Source organism: Balaenoptera physalus (genome assembly GCF_965194825.1).
Source record: "Balaenoptera physalus genome assembly, chromosome: 11".
In the NCBI taxonomy this organism is placed as follows: Eukaryota; Metazoa; Chordata; class Mammalia; order Artiodactyla; family Balaenopteridae; genus Balaenoptera; species Balaenoptera physalus.
The window spans coordinates 99,190,891-99,209,239 of record NC_138896.1 but is presented as its reverse complement, the minus strand read 5'-3'; the positions used below and the strand labels follow the sequence as shown (position 1 = coordinate 99,209,239).

The following is an 18,349-nucleotide window of genomic DNA, read 5'->3' as shown; positions in this document are numbered from 1 at the left end:
AAAAATTTGCTTATGGTCACAAAGCACATCAGCAGTAGAATGAGCATTTCTCTTATATGCCAACTAATAGACAAGATAAATACAATGATAAAAGCTAAAATTTTCTGAGCACTTATCACGTGCCAGGCATTGTTCACGTGCTTTTTATGTTTCATTTCATGTAATCCTCACAACAACCTCTTGATGTGGATATTATTATCATTCCCATTTTACAGATGAGGTAACAGAGGCACAAAATAGCTAAGTAACTCACCCAAGATGTCCAGTTAGTGAGTGGTGAAGCTAGCATTCTAAGCTAGGCAGTTCGCTTCCTGAGCTTGTGCTCATAACCAGTACTGTACCTAAAGCCATCCCAGAAAGGGAATGGCTGAGAAAAAAGTAACTCTCAAGACATCTCAGGATGACTACGACCCACCTTTCCTTAGGGTCAGCCCCCTTTTAGCCCTTTACCAAAGACTATATGAAAGCTGGTGTCCAGAGCTAGAGGACTGCAAAACTCATCTTCCCGACCCATTCCACTCAGACACAACCCACGTGGTCACTCATGAGACCTCGCCATGGAGCTCCATCCCAATACGTACGTGTAGTTTGTTAAGCAGTACTGCGTCTGTCGTGCTGTTGGCTCCTGGCTTAGCAGCTTTCCAGAACTGCTTCTGGGCAGAGTAGCGATTCATGGGACATAGTTTAAAGAGGCAATCTAGAAGTGAAACAAACAAGTAAAAACTGTTACTGAGGAAGTATATACACTCAACCCATGAAAAAAACTTTCCCCTTTTATTTCTAGGCATTATAAATTACATGAAAGTGTAAACGGTAAGTTACAAGGCCCTTTTACAAACCTCTCCTTTGACCTTTAATTCTCACCACCATTATGTGAGGTTAGAAATGAGGAAAATGAAACTTTTAGAAAGTAAGTCAAATGTCCATTGTCACACAGCCAGTTAGGGGCAGAGCTGGGACTCAGAGTCCAAATCCAGAGCTCTCAATGCTGCCCCAGAGTTACCTCCTTTCCTTTATGATGGACGAATTGAAGGGCAGTAGTCTCACTGTATGCAATAGTACATACAAACATTTCTGGATATAAATCCAACTCACTTCAATTCGACTACATTTAAAAACAAAAACAAAAACAGAAGCTTATTTGGAGGCACCTCCTTGGGCAATGATCTCTTGAGTGTTGTTTACCAGATGATTCTCTGGGGAGCAGGAAGAAAATAAATGAACTTGCAGAGACACTCTGTGTCTTCTCCCTCTCTCTCAGTGCATGGTGATGTGCTTCTGTTTAGGAATGCCTGGGGTCATGACTTTTTACATTGTTTTATGTAGTAGAACTAACTCACAAAATGGACTAGTGGCTTCAAAAGATGTCTGCAATGAAATCAAAACACCGAAGAGGGGAGTAATGCAAACCCCACAAACAAGAAAAAGGAAAAGTAATGATGATCTAACCAGATGTGAAAAAAAGTCACCCAGATATTAGAAACTGTTTTTACAAACACTTAAAATGTTGTCTCTAATGATGAACGTTGCCCTTAAAGCACCCATGTGCCTTAAGATATTCATGATAATATGCTAATCATGATTGAGAGGACACCACATTATTGTTTAATCTTAATCTTTTTCATCAACATATATTTTCCTGCTTGCTTTTATAATGTATACAATCTATTAGTACAGTGACACATGTATATAACTTTGAAACACACACACACACACACACACACACACAGTTTAGGGGTATTTTTGTCAAAATTTTTTGATAGGGATATGCCATGGAAAAAGTTTACAAATAACCGCTCTAAAAAACTAACACTATAATTGATACTCACTCTCTGAAAATTTTACCTTTTGACATACAGGATTTTCAAACGGTATTTGTAGAGTAAAATTAATAAATTTGGAATGAACACCCAGATTTGGAAAAACTGCACCCTGAAAGTAGATCAGAGCAAGCTTTTTTAAAAAACTTAATCTACTAACTGTACACTTATTCTTATCTGTTCACTGAGACATTCCCTGAAAGGACACTGAACAGGTAAATACTGTTTTTGTCTTAGCCAAATAACTACCTCAAAGTAAAAAATATTCATTTACTGTCAAGGACTTAGATACTAAGTCTTTCCTCTAATTCAGATCTCCCTTTCTTCTAGTTGGAATCAATGAAATTTTACTAAGTACAGTGCACACAAATACTTGACATTGTTCAGAAAATAATTTTTAATCAATTAACTGTAGAAATAAAAGGTACTTTCCCATTTCTATAACCTCCTTCTTCACTAAATATTTCTACCTAGTCACAATCAGCTACCAGACAAATATAAGATCACTGATATCCATCTTTATCAAGAATATAATCCATCTACTGAAAGTAATTGTTAGTGCACATGAAAGACGCTATCCAGGTCTTTAGAGAACAAAGGACATGGCAGGAAACTGGTTTAAAAGATAGGGCTGCTCTCTCCATCTCTAATGAAACTAACAGGTCATTGTTATTTACTGTATCAGTGGCAACTTCATGACATCACTGAAAGACAAAGTTTTTCTACCACTTTGATATACGTGAACTCTCCATTCACCCTGAGAGCAATCACACACAACCATGAGACTACCAGCCAGTGTTAAATGTCCTATCTTTGACACAAGACAGAAGGTGGCATTTGCGCAGGACCAGGGTGACTTCCTTGATAATCACAAGACTTAATACCAAAAAACCATTCAAAACACTTAAGTCACTGGCATTAATATCTGATACACAACTTTTTATGGATTAAATGAGGTTAATAATTTCAACTTTCATCAATAAGAAGACACTGAGAAAAACTATTATTTTTCCCTCCCACACAATTCATATGATGATGGCTAACTGGTATGCATTACCATCCCACCCCACCCCACCCATAATTTGACTTAAGTTGATTTGAGGATCCGGCTGGATCTATAACGCCAAGGGATTAACATGCACTGGAAAGTACCATTTTACAACTGTTGATGGTACCGTCAGTGGGTATATAACCCACTTAACAAACCAATGGACTACAGACAGGCTCGAATTTCAGATAGCTTTCCATTCACCTAAGATGAGACCGTGAACTGAAGCACTGTCAATCCAACCAAAGCCTTGCTGTAACTTCCACACCAACTATTTTTCTTGGGCAACACAGAGCATTGTACTGGATTAAGCATTTTTACAACCAACTGTCTATGTAAATATGAGATGTTAACATACTAGTAACAGAACCAAATTAGCCTTGCTGATTTTGTCCTGTCTTCCCAGTTGCTTAGCAACTGATTCAAAGTGAAAATTAGATTAAGCAATTCAAATATGATGTTAAAGTAACCTTCTGAAATTTTGCACTTCAGCGGCTCTATATTGCCCTTTGCTATTTGGATGGCACAGCAGGACAAAGTTAAAGTTCTGCTGGATCCCAATACTGTGCTAAGTATAGAGATGCACAAATACAGGGAATCCGGTGGAAGAATTGTACCTATTTGGGGGAAGTATGTATGTGTGTATATATATGTGCATGTACACACACACACTGTGCTTTGATTTTGCCCCAAAGAAATGCCACAAAGATCTCTTATGTGACAAGTGATTTTTCAAGGCTTTTAAAAAATAAACTAAATTAAGCTTTCAAAAAATTACTTTGGAATATTCCTAAGCTTTAGCAGATGCCACACTGGGCTAGCAAAGGAGAAGAGAGCGGAATGGAGGGGCTGGGTTAAGTGTTAAAGGGCACGTGGGCTGGAAACAGGCCATAGCTGATCTTCAGTGGTTTAAAGAACATTCCAGGGACTTCCCTGGTGGTGCAGTGTTAAGAATCCTCCTGCCAATGCAGGGGACACGGGTTCGAGTCCTGGTCCGGGAAGATCCCACATGCTGCGGAGCAACTAAGCCCGTGCACCACAACTACTGAGCCTGCGTGCTGCAACTACTGAAGCCCGCGAGCCTAGAGCCCGTGCTCCGCAACAAGAGAAGCCACTGCAGGGAGAAGCCCGCATACCGCAACAAAGAGTAGCCCCCGCTCGCTGCCACCAGAGAAAACCCGTGCGCAGCAACGAAGACCCAATGCAGCCGAAAATAAATAAATAAATAAATAAATTTATAAAAAGTAAATAAATAAAGAGCATTCCAGAACTTGGTTGAAGGGAGAACACTCAACTGCTTAGCAGCTGCGTTAACCATGACCTTAGGACTTGTGCTTGGTTAAGAAAAGACAGGAGGGGACTTCCCTGGTGGCGCAGTGGTTAAGAATCCGCCTGCCGATGCAGGGGACACAGGTTCGTGCCCTGGTCCGGGAAGATCCCACATGCCGCAGAGCAACTAAGCCCGTGCGCCACAACTACTGAGCCTGTGCTCTAGAGCCCGCGAAATACAACTACTGAGCCCACGTGCCACAACTACTAAAGCCTGTGTGCCTAGAGCCCTGACCTTCAACAAGAGAAGCCACTGCAGTGAGAAGCCTGCACACCGCAACAAAAAGTAGCCCCCGCTTGCCACAACTAGAGAAAGCTGGCTCACAGCAACGAAGAACCAACACAGCCAAAATAAATTAATTAATCTTTTAAAAAAAAGAAAAGACAGGAGCAAGAGGAGCCACAGGTGTGCTTGGAGCCCACCTTAATGGGGTCCCCAGCGGGGTGAGAAAGCAATGAAGCTGACCTCAGAGGAAGCCACATCTCAGGGACTCAGTGAGAGAATAAAGTCTGCCAGAAGAACAGCCGAAACCCCCCATCTCCTTGCTGTCTTCCACACCCTTAGAACTTTGCACTCTAGAATGTGAAGTGCCTGACGGCAGGGACTTGCGTCTGTTCTGTACACTCTGGTAACCCAGGGGCTGGGAGTAGTGGAGCGGCACAAAGATGGTGGTTGTATTAAGGATTTAAACGTGCTGAAATCCCCAGGTCTCCAGAAGCAACATCAGGTTTGTCCTCCTAAGTCACTTCCAGCTTTGAGCCCCCAGCAGTCTATTCATGAATCCAATGACTACTTATTAAAGTGCCTACTAGGTGCTGGGCACAGTACAGGGGGCTGACACTGTAACAGTGAACCCAATGCACACGTTTCTTAGTATAACCCTAGTGACAGCGAAAAACTAGTCAAATACACAAGTTGAAGTATACAGCAAGTTAAAGGACTATGGAGACGAGAATTATCTATCAGCCCAATACGGCTGGTGTGGAGGAGTAGCACTTTATACGGGGTCATCAGCGAAAGGCATGTCCACGGCTTCTGAGCAGAGGGCTGCAGGGTGAGAAGGAGCCTGGCTTTGATAACAATGTAGAGGCAACACCTTCCAGGCAGAGGGAACAGCAAGTGCGAAGGCTTCGAGTTGGAAGGAAATCTTCAGGAGGTTAAGAATGAGCAAAGAAGGGCTGGAAGGTAGCGGACGAAGGGAGAGTTGTGGGAGACGTGTCTGGAGAAGCAAGCAGGGGCCACGTGGCGCAGGGGTGTGTGGGTCACGGGGAGGCATTGCTTGTCCTTGTGGGAAGCTACCAAAGGGCTTTAAACAAAGAAGAACCTGGTTTTTGTTTCTACAGGAGCTTTCTTCTTGGTGATGGTACCTCCTAGGAAAGGGAAGGCTGGGAGGGGGTGGATTTAGAGGAGGAGAGGAGAAATCAAGAATCTTATTTTGGCTTTGCTTGGTTTGAGATGCCGATGAAACAACCAAGCTGAAATGTTCAGTGGGCCATTGGTCAACTAGCAGGTTGAAAATACAGGACAGTCAGTAATTTAAGGGGTTAGAGGCAGAAGAAGAGGAAGGATGGGGGTACTGGAGAAGAGAGTCGAGGAAATCGGTAAGACAAATGCAATGTAGCGACTCATCTTGGCTAGGGAGATCTAACCAAACCTAGAGAATATGTTAATTGAGACTTACAAAAGCTTGAACTTGATTCATAGTTTTCAGAGGGCAGAATAAAGACCTTTCCTCTCCTTTCCCCCTCCCCCAACAAAAAACTCCAACACAATGAAAATTAAAAACAAAAAAATGTAACTTCATCTTCTGAGAGACTCAAATCCTTCTTTTGGAGTAAATGAAGATGGAAAGAGGATGGAGAGGTGGAACTTGAGAGATGGAGGGAGGTATCTACAGTGAGGGTACCAGTGAGAAGCAAGCTTATTTGCCCTGCGGAACCCTGGAAAGGCTCAGGACCCCATGATGACACTGTGCAGGGCATCACTGCCCAACCTGGAGCAGGGACAAAGGGCCCAGGGGCGGAGGCCCAGGAGTGATGGGTCATCCCCTCCGCCTGCCACATGGAAGCGTGATGAGGCTTGCAGAGGGAGAGAACGCTAGTAAATGCTGCAAAAGAGCTAGGCAAATAAGGGCAAATGAGATTATTAAGAACTCCAGGGAAAAGCTGTGTACTATTGATAAAATGTAGTACGTGTTTAGCTCAATGGTGAACAATATTTACACAGTCATAAAAATCTAAGACTAACTATTAATTTAGCCAAAAAAAGTAATACAACCTTAATGGGAGGATGGAGGGGGAGCAGGAAAGTGTCAGAAGCCACCGTCATGTATAATAACAGGAAGTGAACAGGTGATATTTAAGATAAATTCATCTACAGATATGAAGAGACACACATCATCTAGAAATACAGTGGGAAATACCAGAATAAAATGTTAAAATGTTTTCAATTGTTGCCTCAAAAAAGTGGGAAAGCGTGAGGTGTCAGACATAAGACCGTAATTTTTATTCTGCATTTTATCAGTATTTCACTTTTTTAAGTTCAATGCACATAAAAGTAACCATTTTCAAATGAACAATTCTGTGGCATTTAGTACATTCCCAATGTTGTACAACCACCACCTCTATCTAGTTCCAAAACATCTTCTTCACTCCCGAGTAAACCCTGTATCTATGAAGCAGTTCCCCCTCCAACCCATGTATCAATGAAAATCTTTAACTTTTAAAAATGACCTTTTTATACTCAATTACTGTTCAATATCATAGTGAGATATCACTTTACACTACAGGGTGACAAAAGGCAACAAGCTGCATAATAACAAGGATCAGAGGGGGTGCAGAAACCTTTCTGCACTATTGTTCAGTGTGGCTACAAAGGAATGCGCACATAACCTCTAACACATAATTCAGCAATTCTCTGCTGGGCAAACATTCCAAAGAAATCTCTCCCAGGTCGCCAGATCTCGCACTTCCACATGTAGAAGGATGCTCTAGGAAAAAGGGCGATGAGAAGGCACATCTGCTCTTGAGCGCACTGGCCTGGAAGCAACATTAAACTTGAGCGCACAGACCGTCAGTGATAAGCACTCACATGATCCCCCCACCCCCACGATGCCAGGAGCTAAGAAATGCCCTTCAGTCGAGTGCCCAGGAAGAAGAAATGAGTTTGCTGTGGACCTAAGCAACCCCTGCTGCAGTCTGTCCTCCAGGTTGCCAAGCACCCATTTCACTGTCTCTTACCCCATCCACTGGCTGATGCAGTGGCAGTTAACTAGGCAAACACAGTCCCTTATCGCACAGGATTTGAGCTCTTCTAACCCACCTCACTGACCAAAGAGACGAACAGCCAACAAGCTGTCATTTTTTTTAAATTCCTCATTCAGTGAGTATATATAAATGCAATTCTATATAGGGAGAAATCAAGGGTAGATTTACATGAGCTCAAATATGAAAAATTTAAGTGTTGATCGTACATATCTTGGCTTCTTTTTGCAAAAGGTAAGAGGCAACAGAATACAAATTTCAGAAGGAGCAGACAATATGATTAACAAAGAGAAAGGGGAATGTTAATTCCCCACCAAGGGAGTTAAGATTTCAAAGAAGCAATGAAAGGGGAAAACAAAATTGTTGGATTTTAAGGACTTTCCCAACTCAGACTTACTAGACAAACAATTGCACGAGGGTAGAGCTTATCTGCCTTGTGTATCATCCTGTCCCTGGTGCTTTCAGTAAATATGGGATCAATGAATGAGTACTCAATCAATGATTAGGTACTCAAGGTGGAAGAATGCTCTTCAACGGCAGTTCACAAAAGGAAAACCTACTCCTATTTCCAACAAAAGCCTTCCACAAACAAGTAATTAAGTCCAGTTCAGTAAGAGGAAACCAGTACATCACACTGTTGTGTCTGTTGCACGCGAATCACATTTCCCAAGCCAGGACACAAGAAGCCCTTTGAAGTCCTGTGACATTTTCCAACAGGGACTGCCAAATCAACCTTCCATTACCCGTCTACAGAAAACACAGACATTGTTCCTGAGAGACAAAGGACAACAAGGTAATTTTTTTTCCCATTAAGGTGACCAGATGCTTTTTCTGAGTAGAAAACTCAGACTGAGGACTCCCAAGGTTGCTCTCCTGTACCTTTATCATCTTACCTGGTTGCAGGACCATCATTCACAAACACATTAAAAACTAGAAATGTAGGGAGAAACTTCCCTTTTTGACCTACTTTAGCTTGGCCTATTAAATTTTTATTTACCTTTTTGGATATAGATCAGAGAAGTAAAAACTTAGTTGGGAAGGCAAGGACTCTTCCCATTGTGAAAGACAAAAGGGACCAGGAGTTCCTTCTAGAGGCAGCCCCAACACAGGTATCTGCCTTCGCTTGGACAGTTGGAGCCTCTGCCCTGGACCCTGCACCTGGACAGATGGATACAAAGTCCCAGGGCCAGTTCAAGACTGCTCGTGGGAGCGAGGCCGGATGTGTCCACGGGAAATGTCCAGAGCCTGCCTCCCCCAGCACCTGAGTCTGGTTCCCTGCTGACTCTGCGAGTGACTGATAGTCTTTCAACAGTTTCCTCTTGGCTTAGGTCAGTCAGTTTCTGCCGTTTGCAACCAAAAGTCTGAGCTGACCCGTACAGTAATAAAAATGCCAAAAACAATAAGAGACAAGGAATCTGGAAACCCGGGTTCCAGCCCTGGCTCCACCACGCAATAGCCAAGAAGCCAGAGCCAGGTTACTAAAGCTCTCTGTGGCCACACATCTTGCCTGGAAAACAGATGATCCCCAAGGCACCCCAGAGCCCTAAGACCTGATGATGTTTCTGGAAGCTTATAGACCACATCGGAGAAGTCACAGAAAACCCAAATGTGGAAGCGCTGAGGTGTACACTGATCTGCCATCTGGACGAATTGGTTTAAACCTCAGCTCTATTCTATGTTGTATGATCTTGGGGAAAATTATCTCATCTCTGTAGGTTTTCATTTCTTGCCTATAAAAGGGCAATAACCACAATGGGTAACTCACAAACTAATCTAAAAGATTAACTACTTCACTTGAAGCACTTAGTACAGATTCTGGCACAGAGTAAACAAATATTAGCTGCTAAGACAGAATGGATAAACGAATTGCATCTTCATGCTCCACTGTGATGCTGGACGCCTACAGACTATTGTTACACATAACAACATGGATGCATTCCACAAACTTTTTTTTTTTTAATTTATTTTATTTATTTATTTTTGGCTGCGTTGGGTCTTCATTGCTGCGTGCGGGCTTTCTCTAGTTGCGGCAAGCGGGGGCTACTCTTCGTTGTGGTGCACGGGCTTCTCATTGCGGTGGTTTCTCTTGTGGAGCATGGGCTCTAGGCACGTGGGCTTCAGTAGTTGTGGCTCGCGGGCTCAGTAGTTGTGGCACGCAAGCTCAGTAGTTGTGGTTCGCGGGCTCTAGAGCGCAGGCTCAGTAGTTGTGGCGCACGGGCTTAGTTGCTCCATGGCATGTGGGATCCTCCCGGACCAGGGCTCAAACCCGTGTCCCCTGCATTGGCAGGTGGATTCTTAACCACTGCGCCACCAGGGAAGTCCCCACAAACACTATTTTGAGTGAAAGAAACCAAGGCAAAAAGAGTCCATTTATACTGAACGAATCCATTCACGTGACATTCAAGAACAGGCAAAACTTTGCTAGAGCCACAGTCAGAATAGCAGTTACCTTTGGGGGCGGTATTTCCTGAGAAGGGGCACTTTCTGGGGTGCTGGAAATGTTCTCATAGCTCAGTCTGGGTGGGAGTCATGTGGGTATAAGTGTATTTAAAACATCATCAAGCAGTGCTCAAATTTAAGGTTTGTGCATCTTTGTGTGCGTGTGTGTGTGTGTGTGTGTGTGTGTAATAACTTAAGGAAAGAAATAACTGAAATAGTACTTGTTCTCACAAAAAGGAGGATGATCTTGCTGATAACAGAAAAACAAATTTCCCCTTCATGTAAAAGGTTAACAATAGTGTCTGACTTCTGTGGCTGCGAAAACACACCTTGTTTTGTCAGGGTTTGGGTTGGGCGCTTGCTGGTTCATAATGGAGAGGAGGAGGGGCGGAAGAAAGATGACATCACTGTCTCCCCAAAGGGCAGCCGTTATTTGTTCACCGCAGGACACTCTGGGCAATGAGCATTCCCTGGCACCAAGCCCGATGCCCGGAGGGATTCTGACCGAGTCCCTTTTCCCCACTGATTCCCTGTTCTATCCAAACAGTTTTAAACCATTAACAGGCAGTGGTTTTAAATCTGTAATGAAATGCCATGTTGTCTGACATTTGCTTCAAAATAACTGGGGAGAGAGAGATGGGAGGATATAGATGACTTGAGATTGGCCATGAGTTGCTAACAGTCAAGGTGCATATTGGGTACATGGAGGTTTATTATACTATTATTCTCTCAATTTGTATATGTGCTTAAATTTTTGTATAATAAAAGGTATTTCAATATCTTTGAAATCATCTATGAATTTATTTTCAAATGCGAAATTTTTATAAAAATCAATCAAATGTTCACCAAGTTCAAAAAAAATACTATTTTTAAAAGAGGAAAAAAGGAAGAAAGGGAGGGAGGGAAGGAGGGGGAAAAAGGAAGAAAGGAAGGAAGAAGGAAGGAAGGGAGGGAGGGACAGAGGGAGGGGAGGAAGGAAAGAAGAGGAAGAAAGGGAGGGAGAAAAGCATGTTATTTATATCATCTGGTCCAATTTGCCAATCTACCTGAAAACCAGTATATTCTAGAAAGGAGTAAATAGCTGGATGGACTTGTCAAATAAATACAACAGTCACAAAAAATTGAGATAGGATGCCCAGCTCTGTGTTAGATATACGAAGAGTAAACAAAATCGTGGACTTCAGGTTAAAAATCTTGCTGTGTAGAACTCTACATGCTCAGTATCTCTCAAGGCAAATCAAATCTCACAGTGCATAGTAGCCCTGGCTATTTCAAACACTACAGCTCATGTGAACCTCTGAGGATATGTCACATCTTCTACAAAAGGGCATTCAGAAGGTCTGGAACGTGTGGTCTGAAAAGACTTACATGAGCTATTGGGTTGGTTATCCCAAGATCCTCCTGGAAAAATACTTTTGCCATCAGAAACGCCCATTACACGAAGGAAACGTACACAGTTTCTCCTGAATTTGATTTCTCCTTCATTCAACAAACATTTCTTAAGCACATGTGTGCTGGAGACACAATGTCAGTAGAACCTGGTCCCTGAGAGTCCTTGGGGAGACAGAGGAGCCAACAGGTAGCTGCAAGGTGTTTGGAGCAGAACATCTAACCCAGCCCAGGGAGACATGGGAGAGACAGCGTCAGAGGCCTTCTCAGCTGAGCTTAACAGCATCTACTGCTCAAGCCAGTGGGCGGGGCAGGAAGCGGGATGGACGATATGGAAAGAATGAGAAGCTGGAGAAACCTGTTGCATTATATGTTGCACATCCTGCTTTTCTGTGAAGTGGACCAGATCTCCTGATATGGCCCATGGTCTAGAAGAGAAAGGCTAATATTGCCAGCCTGCTGGCCCTCCTCTCACCCCTACCTAGGCAGGGTGGGGGCAGGGGCAGGGAGGAGGGCATCACCTTTTGACCCCATGAGTGCCCTTCCCTCCCACATTCTCCACGTGGTATTCAAGGCAACCTTGGCCAAATGAGCAAAGCTGTCATTGCTGGTTTGTATTCACATCTCCATGGAGAGGCAAGAAGGCAAGTGAACAACAACGACCAAAGGAAGATGCAGCCCCATCTGTCTTGCTCTGTTCGTTTGTTTCCTGGTCTCCACTGAAGACCTAGTGACCCAACTCTGGGTCCTTCAGTGCTTCCAACCCAGGATTCCCCAACCAGCCCCTTTCATACGTGATGTGGGCCACTCCCTATACATATTTTTGATTTTTTTTTTTGCATACTAAGCATGCCCACAATGAACAGATTATTTCCAAAGGGACCCTTTCACCAACCCTAACTCAGCGAAAAGGCACTAAGTAAACAAATAGGAGTCACTCAAAGATGTCATATATTTATCCTAAATAAAAAGAAATGTCATTTTCTTAATTTATTTCATGACTTAGGTTTCCTTTACTTACATTTGATTTTTAATCCTAGCAAACACAGTCTACCATCAAACAGCCTTTACAAGTCAAAATATCTCTCAAGAAAAATCCCTGTCAAGATTTTTCTCTCCTCCAGAACACCTATCTGAAAGAGACGATACATTCCCACCCAAAACAGTGGCTCATTAGAGTAGCAACTTTCCAGGAAGGCACCTCAAGAATGACCCCTTGCTTCAAAATTATTATACCAGGGTTTCTCAGCACAGGCCCGACACTGTGGGCACCATCTATAATTCTTTGTTGGGGGGGTGGGTGCTGTCCTGTGCATTGTAGGAAGTCTGGTGGCATACGTGGCTTCTACATCTCAGGGGTCAGTAGCACCCAGGTATTACCATCAAAAATGCCCCCCACTGAGAACCTCAGGATTAAGCCTTCCTTCCCATTCTTCTCAAGAATCAATGTCCTAAAGTTACCGAAATTGACAAAATGGACTGATAAAGTCAATGGTGGGGGGTGAAGAGGGAAGCATTCCAGACCCTTCTGTACTACGTCTCAAAACCACATTGTTTGCTGTATTTGCAGCTCTACTTTATGGCTACAGCTCTCGTTCTGAAACTGACTCCCCTGCCTAAAACCCTTTAGGGTTGAGAGTCTCAGCCCTGGCTACTCCTCACAGTCACACAGGGAGTGTTTAAAATATTACTATGCTCTGGCCCCTCCCCAGGAGATTCTAACTCATTGGAGGTGGGGTGTGAGATTTCAACTGAGAACTACTCCTTCAGGAGTTCACACCACAGCAGTTGAGCTCAAATTCAGAAGTACAAATTTCATAGTTGCCAGGGGATTTTATCAATACAAATTAATACAAATGCCTGAGTGGAGGGGTCAGGGCCCAGGAATTGCCATTTTTTTTTAATAAATAAATTTATTTGTTTATTTGTTTATTTATTTTTGGCTGCATTGGGTCCTTGTTGCTGTGCACAGGCTTTCTTTAGTTGCGGCGAGCGGGGGCTACCCTTCGTTGCGGTGCACAGGCTTCTCATTGCGGTAGCTTCTTTTGTTGCAGAGCACAGGCTCTAGGTGCACGGGCTTCAGTAGTTGTGACTTGCAGGCTCTAGAGCTCAGGCTCAGTAGTTGTGGCGCACTGGCTTAGTTGCTCCGCAGCATGTGGGATCTTCCCAGACCAGGGCTCAAACCCATGTCCCCTGCATTGGCAGGCGGATTCTTAACCACTGTGCCACCAGGGAAGTCCAGAGTTGCCATTTTTAACAAGTTCTCCAGGTGACGTTTCTTTTTCTTTTTTTTTAATTGCAGTATTGTTAATTTACAATGTGTGTTAGTTTCAAGTGCACAGCATAGTGGTTCACTTATACATATATACATATTCTTTTCCAGAGTCTTTTCCTTCATAGGTTATTACAAGACGTTCCCTGTGCTCTACAGTAGGTCCTTGTTGTTTACGTATTTTATATATAGTAGTGTGCATCTGCTAATCCCAAACTCCTGATTTACCCCTCCCCTCCCTTCCCCTTTGGTAACCATAAGTTTGTTTTCTATGTTTGTGAGTCTATTTCTGTTTTGTAAATAAGTTCATTTGTATCATTTTTTTAGACTCCACATATAAGTGATGTCATATGATATTTGTCTTTCTCTGTCTGACTTACTTCCATAAAAAAGAATGAGGGCTTCCCTGGTGGCGCAGTGGTTGAGAATCTGCCTGCCAGTGCAGGGGACACAGGTTCGAGCCCTGGTCTGGGAAGATCCCACATGCTGCGGAGCAACTGGGCCCGTGAGCCACAATTACTGAGCCTGCGCGTCTGGAGCCTGTGCTCCACAACGGGAGAGGCCGCGATAGTGAGAGGCCCGCGCACCGCGATGAAGAGTGGCCCCAGCTTGCCACAACTAGAGATAAGCCCTCACACAGAAACGAAGACCCAACACAGCCATAAATAAAAATAAATAAACAAATACTTTAAAAAAAAAAGAATGAAATACTGCCATTTGCAGCAACATGGATGGACCTAGACATGATCATAGTAAGTGAAGCAAGTCAGGTGATTCTAATGTGAATTGTCCCCAACCACACTCAGAGAAACACGAACCTGCAGAATAAATGAATTCTAAGAACGGTACTTCTCAAACTTGAATATGTAGACCAATCATCTGAGGATCTTGTTAACAGGAAGGCACTGATTCAGCAGGTCTGGAGACAGGTCTGAGAAGCTGCATTCCTAACAAACTCTCAGGTCATCTGGAAGTTGCTGGCCTGGGGAACCACTCTGAGTAGCAACGTTCTAAGAAACTGAAGTCACTGCCAGCCACTTGGATTCCCCAGTCCTGTCGGACATACCTCAAAGAGCTTAGCAAGCAAAGCGTTCAGATGCCTCAGATGACAGCGTGGTGCACAGAACATCAGCTGGGGATGCGTGGGCTTCCCACCTTCCCACCCACCTCTCCAGTTTCATTTCTTTAAAATGCTCCTCCACCAACACCCCGCTCCCACCATTCCAAAACACTTACAGTTCTCACAAACATGTGCCATATGTCACTCTTCTGTATTTTTACCAAGTTGTTCTCTCCGCCTGAAATTGTATTCCCAGGTCCCCACCTTGACCAGCACCACGGCTATTTTCTGCTAGGCCACTCTTCATCTCTCACGTGCTTTCAGCTCACCTCAAAGGCCAGCCGCCTGGAGAAGACCTCCCTGTTCCCCATCCTACCTGACGCTGCTACGATGCAGACTCATCACTCCCTCCTCCAGGATGCCGAACAGTGCCTTTCTCCCTTATGATCTACGTTAACAGGTACGTGGACCAGGAAGGACTCATCTATTCAGTGGGAAAAATTACCTCCTCTGCCCCGGATTTAAAAAAACAACAACAACAAAACAGCAAGACATTGACTACCCTAAGTTGCAAACAGTGCCAATTCAGAAATTTAAAGTATCTAAACCCTTGTAATGATCAAAGCTGCCAATATTATTTCAAGCCAGGTTTCCACTCCCCCACTCCCTTCTGACTTACACCTCCATCCTCCCCACCGTACCCCTATCCTGCCTACTTCACTTTCAGATCCAGGGATACGGGAAGAGATGAGGGACAGGAGAACAGCAGAGTCCTTCCTTGGCTAGCTTCACACTCTAGCCCGGCATGACAGATACTTAGAGCTGCTTCATTCACGAGCACTTTTTCTTAGATTTTAATTTGTAAATAATTGGAAACTTACAGAAAAGTTGCAAGAGTAATAATACGAAGACTACTCTTTACCCAAAGTCAGCTATTGTTAACATTTTGCCCATTCGCTTTATCATTCATGCTCTCTCTGTATGTACACATATAATATATAACACTTCATATGTATGATATATACATATGACATAATTTCCTGAACCACTTGGGAGTAAGTTGCATCCATTATTGCCCTTTATATTTACTTCAGTGCCCATTTCCTAAGAACAAGGATATTCTCTAACGTGACGATGGTGCAGTTATCAACTTCAGTAAATTTAACATTGATCCTATACTTTTATCTCAACTTTTACGGTCCAGATTTTCATTTTGTCATTTGACCCAATAATGTCCCATCTAGCACTTGCTGATCCAGTCCGGGATCCAGTTTAGGATCAGGGATTGCATTTAGTTGTGATATGACTACAGCTGTTACTCATCTTTTATGATCATGACATTTTTTAAGAACACAGTCCATTTTTAAAAAACAGAACACTCCTCATTAGGGGTTTGTCTGTGTTTCCTCAAGGTTTGACTCCAGCTGGAATACTATGTAAGGGATGCTGTGTGCTTCTCGGGGCGTCACAGCTGGAGGTATACGGCATCCATCTGCTCTGGCTGGCACTTCAATAGGCATCTTGGAGGTAAGCCTGCCATTGCTAGATGTCCCTCCTCTGCATTCCCTCTTCAGGGGGAAAAGCATCTGTTCTGGCAGTCACAACCCCTCCTCGGCCAATGAAGGTCCGATCCATCAACCCTAGGTTCTTCTCCATGGGGCGCCCTTCCTGGCTAAGAAAAGCCCCACACCAGCTCACCCACACACATGGCCCTTATGAGCCCAGTGGAAAAATCACACATTCTTTGCCTGAGGAAATGGACACCAATGTAGCAGAAATGCTCTTTTACTTTGCTGTCAACAGAGCTAGACAGCCTCTTTCATCCCCATATATTCCCTGGTTGGAATCAGACACCCTCATCCCTCCCCCAGCAGAGGAGATACATACCCAGCTCTCCAAGTAATCCAGTAACTTTTTTCACTTAATGCTTTTATAAAGACTCTGATCCCTCAACAGGAATGCATCATCCTTTGTGTCCTGGTGCCTCAGCAGAGACTTCTGACTTCATCCTACCTGACCTCCCTCCCACCTTCCACCTCCACAACTCTGCCAATGCCTGCAAACAGAAGTCTACGGTCTTATTCATCCCTGTGTTCCAAACAGCCTAGCAAACACATAAGCCTTCCCTAACTGTTGTTGAGCTATAATGTACCTCCCACCTAGAACACATCCTCAGACACATTCGAAAACTGTCATCTGAAAAATGGGTCTTGCCTTATTTCCGTCTCCTTTACTTCCTTTTTTCACTTGTTTAGTCAAAAGTAGATGCTTTATTATTTTATTTAATATTTCTGTTTTCTTTTCATATGTTTTGTTACCTGTAAGCTTGAAATTTTTAATATGTACCCATTTTTAATTGCTCTATCATTTACATCCAACAAAATTCACACTTTTAAAGTATACAGTTCAACAGTTTTTTAAAAGAAATTCAGAGTTGGTATAACTATCACCACTATCTAATTCCAGAACACCTGCATCTTCCCCAAAAGAAACCCTGTACCTAGTAGCAGTCACTGCCTGTTCTCCTCTCCCCTGAGGACCTAGAGGCTTCTAATCTACTTTCTGTCTCTATGAATTCTGGACATTTCACATAAATGGAATCATAAAATACATGGCCTTTTGTGACTGGCTTCTTTCACTTAGCATGTTTGGAAGGTTGATCCATGTTGTGGCAGGTATCAGTACTTCATTCCTTTTTATGGTTGAATAACAGTCTATTTTGTGGATATACCACATTTTGTTTATCCATTAATCAGTTCATGGACATTTGAGTTATTCCTACTTTTTAGCTATTATAAATAATGCTGCTAGAAACATTCACATACAAGTTTTTATGCAGATCTGTTTTTACTTCTCTTGGGCATGTACCTAGGAGTGGAATTGCTGGTGATATGGTAACTATATTCAACCTTTTGAGGAATTACCAAACTATTTTACAAAATGGTTGCATGATTTTACAATCTCAGACGTATGAGGGTCCCAATTTCTCCACATCCTCACCAACACTTATTACTGTCCACCTTTTTGACTCTAGTCATGCTAGTGGTTTCTCATTGTGGTTTCCATTTGCATTTCTCTAATGACTGATGATAATGAGCATCTTTTCATGTGCCAACTGGCCATTTTTATATTTCCTTTAGAGAAATGTCTATTTAAATCCTTTACTCATTTTCAAACTGGAATTGTTGTTGCGTAATCCTAAGAGTTTTTGTGTGTGTGTGTGTGTGTGTGTGTGTGTGTGTGTGGAATTCTACAAGTTCCTAGATACTAGTCCTTAAAAGAAAAATGATTTGCAAATATTTTCTCCCTTTCTGTGAGTTGTCTCTTTACTTTCTTATTGAAGAGAAAGATATTGTCCTTTGAAGGTTTTAAGTTTCATGAAGTCCAATTTATCTATTTTTTGTTTTGTTGCTTATGCTTTTGGTGTCATATCAAGTAACTACTGCTTAATCCAAGTTCATGAAGATTTACACCTATGTTTTCTTCTAGAAGATTTATATTTTAGCTCTTATATTTAGATCTTTGATCCACTTTGTGCTAACTTTTGTGTATGGTGTGAGGTAGGGGTCCAACTTCGTTCTTGGGCATCTGGGAATCCAGTTGTCCCAGCACCAGTTGCTGAAAAGACCATTTTCCCTTTTTAATTGTCTTGGTACCTATGTTGAAAATCAATTGACTATAAATCATGGGTTTCCTTCCCCTTTACTTCTAAGAGGGAATTAATTATC

At 42.9% G+C, this 18,349-nt stretch overlaps 1 protein-coding gene across 6 annotated transcripts in view; it reads right to left on the bottom strand.

Moving 5' to 3' along the window:
- Positions 1–18,349, bottom strand: part of ITPR1 (inositol 1,4,5-trisphosphate receptor type 1) — a 320,647-nt gene that overhangs the window by 203,219 nt on the left and 99,079 nt on the right. For all 6 annotated transcript variants that reach the window (XM_082412032.1, XM_082412033.1, XM_082412035.1 and 3 more), the window contains exon 5: positions 582–697. In XM_082412032.1, coding sequence (XP_082268158.1) covers positions 582–697 — 116 coding nt within the window. The remainder of the gene's footprint in view (positions 1–581; positions 698–18,349) is intronic.